Below are 12,888 nucleotides of genomic sequence, written 5' to 3'. Positions count from 1 at the left end.
TCCCTGTTAGACATAGAGGTCAGGGGCTCAAGGCAATGGATCTGTAGCTCCCCTACAGCTAATATCTGTTCTATTCCATTTCATTATTTCTGCAACTGGGGTAAGGACATATAAAAGAGAATTTGGTTCTGAGCTTATTATATATTTTTTTTAAAAAAGGTAATATCCGAGGAATGAAAACACAGAGAAATGATAATGTCCTCAACCCTTTTAGAATCGAGACTAAGAGGTTTTGTCTGTGAGAGGTTACCAGGAGCTGTAGTGAGGAGAAAATTGCAACGAGCCATAGAACCACAGAATCATAGAATTGTAAAGACTGGAAAAGACCTCTAAGGTCATGGAGTCTAATAATTAAATAAAACTATAAAAGCACTGACTCTGTTGAAACCGTGATTTTTAGTCATCAGCAGTTAAAAATTTCACTTCCCAGGCTCATCTGTTGAGTTTTGTTTGTTTTTTTTTTTTCCTGGAAAGGGAGTCAGGAAAAGCTCAGGAAGTCCTCCAAAAAATGAAGAGACCTCTCAACATGTCTAGACAAACACAAACTTGTGGTTCATATGGATCAACAGAAATAAACTCATGAACTGTACATATATGTGCGTATAGAATAAAAGTCCAAGAAAAAATATTTTCCTTGTATTGTCTATTCTCCCAGGATAACCAGTAGCACTGAAACCCTTCGTTAAATTCTTTTTTTTCTGTGTACCACTATTTTTCAGTGAAGTCAAAGGTACAAAAGAAGCATGAATATGAATAGTTCTGATCATTCGGTTTTTTAGCAAACCAAAGGTTTATTTACAGTTTTCAGAGGTATTTCATGGTCATTGTATTTAAGATCACTGCTAAGCCTCATGTTCATATTAACAAATAGGGAATAAAAAAGAAGCTTTAGATTTGCTAATTGGAAGTTGTCATGTCTTTAGTAACTTGAGTGACTGACTGAAGACAATTTCCTCTCTTGCAGGAAGATTGATGTAAAATCCCTTTTAAAGTGCTTAATCTTATCTATTGTATTCCCATTTTTACAGAAATGAACTAAATGCTCTTCTAGTCATGGCTTCAGATGTGCTGTAAAAGATAATCTTCCAAGACTGACAGTAATAGATTGTTATGGACAAAGCAGGGAGCTCCAAGGCACTTGGGTGCATATTTTAAAAGGTTTATGGAAAGCCTCCCCACAGATTTAACCTTAAAAGTCCATTCTTAGTACTAAAAGTAGTTATATGTATAGTGAGATGTGTATATTTGAGATATATAATGCAAAATGATGATTCTTTGAATTGCTTTATGTTATAGTTTAAATGAGATGTTCGTGTATTCCTGTCATGTGTTGTATGTATTTGTTGGTCTAAGGTTTACTCTGAGTAAAACTATCCTTAGAGCAAACACTCAGCTCTACATCTCTGAAACTGCAGGTTAACTCCATGTGATTTCAACTTCCATTCTTTAACAACAAATTGCTATTTATGTAAACTGTCAAATCCACATAGGACAGGCAGCCGCAGAAGAAACTGAAGTGTATAAACCATAGAGAGAAGCATAAGGCTCCCATAAGAGAGCCATTTTCTGTATTTAGCCCAGCAAGAGTGAATTATTCATTACAATCAAGCTAAAGCTCCTCCAGTCTTACCAGTTCATCCACAGATTTGTTGAAAATTAAAGCTCAGTGTGAAACCTCTGGAGAATTAGTCTGAGTTAATAACACCTGTAAAGAACAGAGATTTCACTGTGAGGTAAATTGCTGTGTGATTGCCCACACATCAGCAAAAATTGTAATTGGGAGAAACTGAATATTTTCTCTGTTTTTAACTGGTGAGGATTTTGTGGGGTGTCATTTTACATTAAGTCGTACAGTTATAATTTAGAATGTTTCACAGCAACTGATTGTGTTTATTTTAACAGCAATTTTTCTTTTCTATGAGAAGATTTCTATTACTGTTAGCTACTATTGCAACTTTATGCAATACACGTTTAGAAACCTTTCTTATTCTTAGGGAAAATTGTCAGAGACAGGCTTTAAACTGTGGAATTTTCTTCCCATGATTTCTTGTGAATTTAGAAGTTGATACTTTCCCCTACCTAACTGTATCTCATAAAGAGTAAGCTAAGTCAGTATTTTGATCTCTACATCTGTACCATATGTACACTCAGGAGCTCCCTGGAGAGCAGTAGAAACTACCTAAAGCATAGGTTTTTCTTTCTTCCAGATGTGTCAGAAATACACTCATAAATAACATGAAAAATTCAGATGGAGCTCCTAAATCAAATAGGATATTAATATTATTATCTATCAAAAAAAAAAAGATAGAGAAAGAAAAACTCAAATTTCCTTTTCTCAATGTTGTGCTACATTGTTACATGCTGAGGTCTTATTTCCTGCATTTTCCATGAATCCTGTATTAATTCACAACTAATGTTTGTGGCAGAATTCAGGCTTCTGACTGATGATGGTAACACAGCTCCAATATGAAATGGCTAAAACTTATGTCATTCAAGATAGGTCTACATGGGAGAGCCTCCGATAGACTTCTTTTTGCCTGTCTTTTGAAGAGAACCAGCTCCGGTCCACAGTGCTATCCTTGGTAGCAAGATGTAGCACTGAGCTCAGTAGGTTGCTCAGAGACTTAGTTGCTTGTTTCATGCAAGCTAACACAACTGAATGTGCCTTCTGTGTTGGAACGTCTTGGCATCTGCCTGCTTGTCTCTGGACAAATGTGCTTTTGTGGCTTGCAAAGCTATACAACCTCATTTAAATCATAATGCACAATTTATTTATACGGTTGCAGTGCCTGAACCTTATTTAACAGCAAACTCTTTGCAGTAGAGAATATGCTTTTAAATTATGCACTGAATGCTGCCAGGAACCTGTTGGTATAGTCTTTTGTCTTTACCTATTAATCTCTTGCCACCTTTCTCATTTTTCTTCCTTACAAAGATCAAGTGCTTGCCTCACTGAACTTGAACTCATAGTCATAGCTGTTGGGTTTTTGTTTTGGTTTGTTTTTTTCCTTTCTTTTTTCTCTTTTTTCCAGTTGTGACAGGAAAAAAACCCACACTAGTTAAAGACAAAGGGAAGAGGAATATATCTAAGAGACGGACAACTAGTTTCGTGTGTGTACTTTTAGTACAGTGAAACTTGCTTCAATAAATTCCATATACCTTTCACAGTTATTGGAATAAAATGTCTCTGGTGTGAAAAGCAAACACATAAGAGACAGGGAACTCATAACTACATGAATGTGCTAGACAATAATATGTAGTGGTTGCTCCTGCTGTACATAACAGCTGAGCTATTCTTACTGCAACACAACTAAGGGCTAATATAAAACAGGTTTATTTCCTTGGATTAACATGGGATATATTAAAAAATAATTTTCTGGCCAAGGAGGCTTTTCAGGCTCATATAGTCCTGCTGCTTGCTCCAGAGGTTTCTGAGAAGTGTAATAAAATAACAAATCCCTACTGGCTGACTAATCTTTATCCACAACACTTCAAAGTATTTCCCTTGTTCACTTTAGAACAGAACTGTGGGTAAGTGGCTGCCAGCATAGAATTTTCTCTGAAAGTCCTACCATGGACTCCAGCTTCAAGTTCCTAATCTCTATGTCACTGATCATGGATCATCCTAGAGTTTAACTCAGCTAATAGAGAGGGCTAGGGGAGGACCTGGTGTTTGGCTCAGGGCTCTAGGGAAGAGGAAACAGGTGTATTGTATAAGCAAACCTCCATGTGCCAACATTCATGCACTTGTCAGAGGAATTTATGTGCTCCAGCTGTGCTGCTTGAAGAGGGGATCTTTCAGTATATATATATCTGATGTATTAGGTATCTGAAACGTGCTGTCAGTTTCTTTCAGAGAAAAACTTTGTAGCATTGGGAATGTAGTCATGAAGATGATCGAGCATCACCATAGGATCCCTTGGTATTAACAAAAGTAGTACAGCTGATTGGGCTAGGTGCCATGTAGTGGTAGTTAACCCTTGTCTAAGAGAAAAGGGAATGAGGCAAGGAGTTGACTGTCATTTTACAGAGAGGGAAAACAATGCACTGAAAGAATGTGTGTTGAGAAAGCCAATGCAAATTCCGAGGAGCAAAAGTAGAAATCTGAAAGAAGTCTTGTGCTGTGAGCTTCTAGACCATGTTTCAAACAGTTTCTAGACCATGTTTCGACAGTCTGTGCTAGGTACAAACTTCTGTTGTTTCAAAGTTTTTATTTTCAAAATATGACATCCGCGTTAAAGATATATCAATAAAAGGAAAAATAATGGCCAAAATTTAAAGAAAGGAACTCCAGCTATGCAAAACAGACTCCCGCTTGCTTGAGTTCAAATGGTTGTTTGTTTATTCCTGCTCTGTTACAGATATATACCTGAATTTAGATGTGTATATTTGAATCATGAACTTGTCCACAATTTATGGAAATTTGTGTACATGGAGTCACATCTATCTCTAAGTTTGAAATATTCTTGGAATATAAATCTTGTAAAAACAGTTAACAAGAAAAGAAAAAAATTCTGGTTTTCTAGGTTGTCCTGGGGCCAAGAAGAATGAGTTCCTGACTAGTGTTTTGGATGCATTGTCCACAGACATGGTGCACGCAGTCTCTGATCCATCCTTGTCTTCTAGCCGGTGGGTTTCAGATCCTTTTTATGAGTCTTTAAAAGGATTCTGGCAGTGGTGAATGAATTGTTGATGGGCTTGAGAAGCCTTCGCAAAGGGTAAATTTCCCGGAACTAGGAGACTTTACTTCAAAGTTATCACTGTAGACTATATCCACTAAACAGAGATGCACTTGATAGATGAATTCTCAGCAGCACAGATTAGAGTTTATCTGTAGCTGCTGGTGCAACTGTCTGTCAGGTTTTTTTCTCCTCTTAGGCTTTATTTGAGGAATGTGTTTTACTTTCCTGATTCGTATTTTGCCTAGTTGTTTGCAAAACAAGCCCATGCTATCAACAGTCACAGGTAGCATTAAAAATGCATTAGTGCTGTCAAAATTTGGGCATCTGCAGGTCAGGTGTTTATCATCTGAAGAGGAGATGGCATTTATTGTAATAACTTATCCTGTAATTCAATACCTTCAGGTGTTTCATCTCTAAGAGCATCCATCATGGGTTGTAATTGGAGTCTAGGTACTTGGCGATGCTGATTGTTGACTTCAGTTGATTACTTTACACATTTAATGCATCTGCTGTCTGTGCAACTGCCTTTTTCTTTTTTTATTTCTCTCTTCATTTTTCTCTTTTTCAGGAAATTAAAGGGGAAAGCACTGTTTGCCAATGTGGTGCTGATCTCAACAGGGTTTCAGAGAGTTAACCAATATTCCAGCCCTTAGTGTAAAATTTAGGGTACAGTTGGCCAAAGAGAAAAAAGAGGGATTTACTACAAGAAGTTAATATCCAAAAGCAGGGAGGTTTGTGTAACAATACATCTGATGGTGATGTAACTATTCTGAAATAAAGGCACAAACTGAGGTTTATGTATCTTAGAATTAAGACTAAACTCTCTTTTTTTCCTGTTTCAGGGTTTCAGAGCCTGATCCAAATCATACTCTGGAAGAGAGAGTGGTCCATTGGTATTTCAAACAGCTAGATAAAAATTCCAGTGGGGATATTGGCAAGAAAGAAATCAAGCCCTTTAAGAGATTCCTGAGAAAGAAATCAAAGCCCAAAAAGTGTGTGAAGAAGTTTGTGGAATACTGTGATCTGAACAACGATAAGTCCCTGTCAGTTCAAGAATTAATGGGCTGCTTGGGAGTAACAAAAGAAGAAGGTAAAACAGAAACAAAGAAACGCCATAGTAAGAAACTTTTCTATATGTCTTTTTCACTAAATGCTTCAAAGCTGATGAATCCTGATATTTATAAGTGCCAGAATCATAAAAAATAAAAGAATACACCCGTCTGTAGCTAATGCAGCTGTTGCTAAGGGCAGATGGCAGGAAAGTTGCTTCTGTGTAGGCGAATCATCACTTTGCTCCAGCAGAATCAAAAACTTCCTGTTGATTCTGACCATTAAATGTATTACAGTAGGAAACCTCAGAGGATATGATAACATTAACAGTCATCAAAAAGCCAGTTTAATGTTATTACAGTACTATGTTCTGAATGAATGGAAGTATCACACCTGTGCTTTTTGGATTCCTGGAAGGAAGCATGTCGTTGAACTTTCTAATGACTTCTCATTTCTCAAATGTGGTTTAGAGATAAAGCAAGGAATGCAGTCATCTGCCAAACAGGTGGAACAACTGCTGATACATAGCCACCTTACCTTGCTACCAAAGTGGTAGAAAGGGGAACAACTAACTACAGAGTATAATAGGCCCTGCAGAGTTCAGTCATGCAATTCCTGAAAACGAAGAAGAATCTAAAAAAAATTTATAAACAACAGCAGTAGATCCTCATACTTTAAGAATTTGTAGAACAATTAATATAGGCAAATTGGTTTGTCTGGTACCTTAAAATGAAGGGAGGACAGTAAAACAAAGATGTCATTGGTTTTATTCAAGTCCAGAAAGGGAATACTGCAGAAAGACAGAAAAGCTCTACATTTTACTACTAAATTGTAAAACAAATCTCTCAAAACAAGTGTCAATCAAATCTGGAATTTTTTTTTTCTGATGCTTTTTTTTTTTGTGGACCTAATAATAATACCTTACAATTTTCACATAGGTGATGGACCTAATAATAATAATAATACCTTGCAATTTTCACTTAGATGATGGAGGTTAAAAAAATGCATATGAAGTGGATGACTGTTGTTATCTTTATGCTAAAAATGTGGAAAGTAAAATGCTTCTGTCCTGCTGCAACAGGCACTCCTTGGGCTTATTTTAAATAAAATTTGGGTCCAAAATCACTACCCAGAAGGTAAAGGAAAGTCATAGCAAGACTGAAGGCAAACCCCAGTCTTTTTGGTGCACATTCCAGAGGAAAAAACCCTCAAAGATTAGGATAAACTGCCTGTTTTAGAAAGGAAAGTTGTAAGATGCATGAAATCATATAAAGATTACACAGAGATTTGGCCAAAGTAAAAGTTATGTTCACTATAACAGGAGTTTTTTAACAGATCTTCTCCAAAAAAATCCATTCAATAATGAGAACATTCAACTTTGGAATGAAAAAAATATCTCAGAACTTTGACATTGAAAAACTAACGGCATTCATGAGAACCATTTGAAGCAATATAAAAACCATACAATTGCAAAGCATGCTTTCTGAGCAGAGTACTAGTTGCTGCAGTATTTCTCAAGGTCCAGTTTTGTTCCCCCTTGTCCCACTACAGCTTGATTGACTCACAAACTGACATGGAAAACCAAAAGTGCGAGCTCCTCCCTAGCCTCACAAATTTGCTTGTGAAGTTGAATGGGCCAACAGATTCATGAAGCTTATTGGTTTTTTTTTTCCCCATTTTGAGTACTGTCTTGGACTTTGACACTAAGAAACTCAAAAAAACCAGTGATAATCTTGTAGTTTTACAGTTTAAATATGAACAATGTCTTTGGCTTATAGAACTGTTTCTTTACACTATCTTTAAGCAAAATGAATGCTTTCCAGACAGTCTGCTTATCCACGCTTCTTTCTCACCAGGGATAATAGACTGTATTTACTACTAAAGATTTAACAAGTTTGTAATGCTCAGCAATGACTAGATGTAATCTCCTAAGCAAATGTCACATATTACCTGGCAAGAAATGTTGTCATTTAACTTTCATATAACTCCATGAAAGAAGCAACACCTTGAAAGAAGCACTCCATGAAAGAAAAAGGTGGACATTTCAATGAAAGATCTGAAATATTTTATTTCGTTTATTGAAAGCTACTCTTAAAAAATACCTTTTCATAATGAGATCTTAAGTTCTTGGGAATGTTGCATACAACTTGCAAACCACACTTATAATGTTTTATTTTCCCTCCTTTAGCAGCCCCTAAAACCAACACTGAGAGCACTTCATCCAGCAGGCAGGTGAGTACTGGGGAAAGATCTCCATTTTTGCCTTGACCAGCTGACTTTTTTGGGGTTTTAGCAGTGAGCATTTCAGCTTCAAACTACATTAATCTGCCATTCTGCAGACTTGCCAGAAAAATGTAGACCAGCATCCCAATTAACAAATTTTGGCTTAAGTTCTATCTGGGGAAGGTTGAATCAGTCAATTCCAGGTGCAAGTAAATGTACATAATGTGCACAGTGGATTAGGCTTGCATTTGAAAGCTCATAGGAAAGTGTAAGTTGACAAATAGGTTATGATAATTTGATGACTGTAACTGAGCCCTCATGAAGCTTCTGCATTCCTGAATGACAGCATTCCAATACACTTTTAAAAGTGCACTGCTTTATCTCCATTTATCTTTTGCTTTAACTGAATTTTGTCAAATTTTCTTTGTGCCACACTGTAGACACAAACTTACATTCACTGAAATTACTATTTGTGAACAAAGCCGTGGATTTCCCATGCCCTGTGAAAATCTGTACATTTCATAAACCCCACTGAATTACTAAATGATGGCTTTAAACACCTTTTAAAATCTTAGGGCAGAGAAAAGAGCTGTCACTTTCAAATGCCTTTGCTACCTGAGCAAAAGAATGCTGAAGAACTAGGATTTTTATCAGTCTGCTAGTGTACATTTAAACTAAAATTGGCTTGGTCTGCAGAATGATTGGAGCAAATAAAATGTCAGATGCCCTGACAACATAATCTGTGATTTGGGTTTGTATCAATTTTCTGCAAATACTTGATTGTGTTTTTTGAAATAACACCAGTGTATGTCATCCATGGAGGTTTGGCTAGTCAAGGCATTCAGAGCTGCAAAAGTCACAGAAGTGGAGTTTTTAAGTGAAGGACAGGTACATTTTGAAAAGTTCAGGAAAATAGGTTAAAAATGGGTTTCTCATTTGTATGTGTCTATTTTTAGAATCATTAATTCTAAAGATTCAATTTTCTGGGCTACATAGGCATACCTTCCTAGTACTTTTGCATGGTTCTGAAGAAAGACTTGTAAGTTATTTGAATGGTCTAGTAAAAGAGTCATCTTCACACTGTTCTTACCTCACCATTGTGTTAGTTAGAGGAATTGAATTATTAATTCCCACGAAAGCATGAGTAAATTATGAACTGGTTTAAAAAACATTCATGTAAACATAAGTACAGCTCAGGCAATCCTGCACCCGTAAAAAGAGGAACTTAGCTAAAAATATAGTTTACCAAAACCGTAGTTGTGGTAAATGTTGTCCCATCTATTGTAAAGCTAGATTAGTTTGTTAGAAATTAAACTCAAGGTGAACCTCCCCACAAACCAAGAGAAATCTTCCTCTCATCGTTGCTCATCACTTTGTTCCATTTTTCATCTCTCATTTGTTTGATGTTAGGTTCACACTTCCTAAGGCAAGCTCAACATTGGTTGTGGGTTTTACCAGAGACCTCCTACAAAACTTTGATGGAATATAAAATATTCTCACAGCTACAAGGATGTGATAAGTTTCTGTTTGTTTAAACAAATATTTGTGGTCTTAATTTTTCCAGCTTTCCCCACAAATTACTTATGCCTTTAAACAAGGCAGCCTGTAAGCTATTATCCTGTCGGAACTCAAAAACATGCAAAGGGGTTATTTTAATTATATTACTGGTACACGTGCATTTCACTTGAAGTATGACAAGCCCTCTCCCCTTTCTTGTAATCTGATCCTGAGTTGCAGAATCTGTAATAAAAGTATCCTTAGAACAGCTATGGTTTTTAATTTTGACCAATAATTTTGCTGACTCAGCATCAATTGTTTTAAGAGCTGTTGCTGACAAATGATAGCCTTAAATTAAGGCTGGCTAAGCAAAGCATCTGTTGGCGGTTTCATACTTGAACAATACATGACTGCAAATGCAGAAGGTAGTTTTTATCACAGAAGTTCTCACTTGAAAAGAGGTTATTGAGCCACTCAAAGGAAACCACCCATCTGAGGGCATGATAAGATTTGCACCGCTCAGGAGACACACACTCAAAAGCTCATTTTCTACTAGCTTATTGCAGCAGTTTAGTTATATATATGCTTATGTGTGCTTAGGGGTGTATTCCTGAATATATTTTTTCGCTATATGCACATCTGTGTGCGTACAGGCACATACAAGCTTACTGAAAGAAAGCAGATAGAGAAACGTATACTAATATGCTAACTGAATATCAGCTGGGGTTGTTCCAAAAGAACAACGTGATGGGTCTGACAGAACTAAGGTGGTGGCCAGGTATGTTTCCCTTGCTCAGCTCTGCCCTGTGCAACAAACATACACATACATGCATACCTGCTGTCAGTGAGACCCAGAGGGTGTTTTGCAGCCTAGCAAACAGTTTACAGGGAAACTATATGTTGTTCATGAGACTTTGGCCAGCAGCCCATTCCTTATACATCACGTGCTATAGAAAGGTATATTGCACCAGGGACTTACCCAGGCAGTTGCTCAAACTCTGTGTTCAACAGTAATAGATTTAAAGGGACCATAGGTAAGAAAGAGTAAAGATGTTGCTCATACCCTTGCTCATAGATGCCACGAAGGGAAGGGACTTTTTTTATTCCCCATATATATTTGTGCAGAACTCGCCTTCTGATAGCGCCATGTGGACACTGTTGAGAAATAGAGATAGATAGTTATACTGTATTAACGAAAAATATCATTAATGACACAAATTTTTCCAACTTCTTTCAGCAAGTTTCTAAGAAGCAAGGGTGAACATCTTACCAATCCAAGGCAGATCTCTTTGACATGTGGGAGATTTCCTCACCAAAAGGCAATAAAAACAACTGTAGTATTTGCACTTTGTACTTAAAATGTAAATTCACTTTGTAGAAATGAAATATTTAAGCAGACTTTTTTTTAATCTGTGAAAATGTAATGACTAGTTTTGAAAAATTATCACATACAATGTATGTGTATTCTTTTGTTGTCTGAAATATGTAAAACATGTTGGAGATGTAAAAGTTTGCATTTAAATCATTTTTTAGAAAATAACTTTTTGGTAAAAAGTAGCACAGAAACCTGATTCTATGTATTTTGGTTTCGATAGTATGCCTCGTTTTTCTTAAAAATGTCATTTAAGTAATGTTATGCTGAAAAGTCTACTGTATTCTCAATTTTTTTCCAAGCAGTGTTGAAAATTTCAGGTTTGTAGGACTGAGAGAATTATGTAAATTGCTGTTTACTTAGTTTTTCAGTTTTTTCGTCGGTGGCAATATTTTATTTCGTTTTGTTTTTATTGTAATTATTAGGCTTTCCAAAGATCATGCAATGAGAATACTACCACTAATGGATTAAAAAAACAGTTATTCTACTTGGGATGTTTATAGAAAAATGTATCCTTTTATCCATTTTTAAAATTCCTTTTATTATAAATTTTAGTAGGATTTTTCTCCTGTTTGCTTTCACTTGGGATATTAGTACAGCAAATCAAAAAGGAGTAAAGTGGGTTGGATTGTAATGTCACTCCTGTCTGGTTCAGCATGGGCCTAAAAGCATGTTTCTGTGGTCAGTGCAAAGCAGCAGCAGAGTTTATATGGGTCAGAATTTAAATCTTGCTATAGAGATGGGGAATGTCAAGCAGATGGTTCAGTCTTTTTTCACCCTACACCCTATCAACTCTTTAGCTTACCTCAGGGTCCACTAGAGGTAAAGCTGAACAGCAGTTACCCTCAGGAGGGGCTACTCACATCACCCCTGCCTGAGACTTTTTCCTTGCTGTCTGAAAGAAGTTTTCGTAAGTTCTCATACCTTCTCTGTCATTTTTTCCCCGTGATGCTTTTTTTTTTTGGTATTTGTGTCTGAGGGGAATAAGAACTTGCAGATATAAATTTAGGGCAGGGTACCCAAGTGAAAAAAAGCACTGCTTTTGAACAATTGTGAGTTACAAGTAGCTGAATTGATCAATGCAGTGGTAAAAGGACTGCTGGTATCTACGAGCTGACGAGGGAAGGTAGGAATGTTGCAACAAGCAGCGATTTCATTCTGGTTTGTTTAAACAATGTATGGGATTTCACATGTGACTAGCTAATCATAATAGCACCCTGGCTTGAACTTGTACCTGGTGAAGCTTTTTTGCTAATAAAAATGTTTCATTTCAATTCTGACATATACTGAAGTGACAGGAAACACTGTAAGAAATGGAATCGTACCCCAGAAATTATGTACTCTAAGCTTTGGCAGCAGGAGAAACCAAGATGCACCTGCGTGTTATCTTGTATTTTTGTTTTAAAAAGTATTTGTTATTCTTTGATACTGTTAAACTTTGAATTTAATCTTCTTTATAGATTAAAGGTCAGTATGCTATCAAACTGTGCTGGTGATTTTTGTTTTGCAACGTAGCGAGCCATGTTGGGAAAAAAATACACACAGTGGTGACTTCGCCACTGCATCGAGTTTACAAGAAACCTCCTGAGTGCACATTGTGTCAATCTTCTTTCTTTGTCCCTTTGTGGAATTCTCTTCATGCCTTATTCATACCACTGCTTTCTCAAAATAGTAATTTTGAGGCCATACCCTTTGATACTACTGCCTCCATATAGCTTCAGTTTAGTCTCTTGCCTTTTCTCAGCAAAGTGAGAGATGACACCTTTTCCCCATGATGACACTGTGAGCTGCTGGGCAACATTCAGCCTGGCTTGAAACACTGAGGAGAGAGAGGCAAACCCTGAGAATTCTCAGTGCCTGGTTAGGTGGTCACAGTATGATTAACAGTAGCATTTTGTAAGAAGAATCTAATTCCACCACTGTGGCCTTTGGAGACAATATAAATGTAGGTTATCAAATATTTTGCCATGTTCATGGTTTGAAAGTGCACCCCATTTAAACTAAGAGGGTGGGTGGGGTGGCAGATTTGGACTAGCCATGTGATTGTATAATGAGTAGCTTCAA

At 36.8% G+C, this 12,888-nt stretch overlaps 1 protein-coding gene across 5 annotated transcripts in view; it reads left to right on the top strand.

Annotated features, from left to right (window-relative positions):
* SMOC2 (SPARC related modular calcium binding 2) overlaps positions 1-12,308 on the top strand; it is a 137,677-nt gene extending 125,369 nt beyond the window's left edge. For 2 of the 5 annotated variants that reach the window (XM_032684178.1, XM_032684182.1), the window contains 4 exons: positions 4,527-4,629; positions 5,525-5,799; positions 7,921-7,964; positions 10,690-12,308. In XM_032684178.1, the coding sequence (XP_032540069.1) occupies positions 4,527-4,629; positions 5,525-5,799; positions 7,921-7,964; positions 10,690-10,713 (446 nt within the window). In that variant the 3' untranslated portion in view covers positions 10,714-12,308. The remainder of the gene's footprint in view (positions 1-4,526; positions 4,630-5,524; positions 5,800-7,920; positions 7,965-10,689) is intronic. The other 3 variants (XM_032684180.1, XM_032684181.1, XM_032684179.1) reach the window with 3 other exon arrangements.
* The last annotated feature ends 580 nt before the right edge of the window (positions 12,309-12,888 follow it).

The sequence above is a fragment of the Chiroxiphia lanceolata genome, chromosome 3, assembly GCF_009829145.1.
Source record: "Chiroxiphia lanceolata isolate bChiLan1 chromosome 3, bChiLan1.pri, whole genome shotgun sequence".
Classification (NCBI taxonomy): Eukaryota; Metazoa; Chordata; class Aves; order Passeriformes; family Pipridae; genus Chiroxiphia; species Chiroxiphia lanceolata.
The sequence above is the reverse complement of the archived record's forward strand: the minus strand, read 5'-3'. Positions and strand labels throughout refer to the sequence as shown.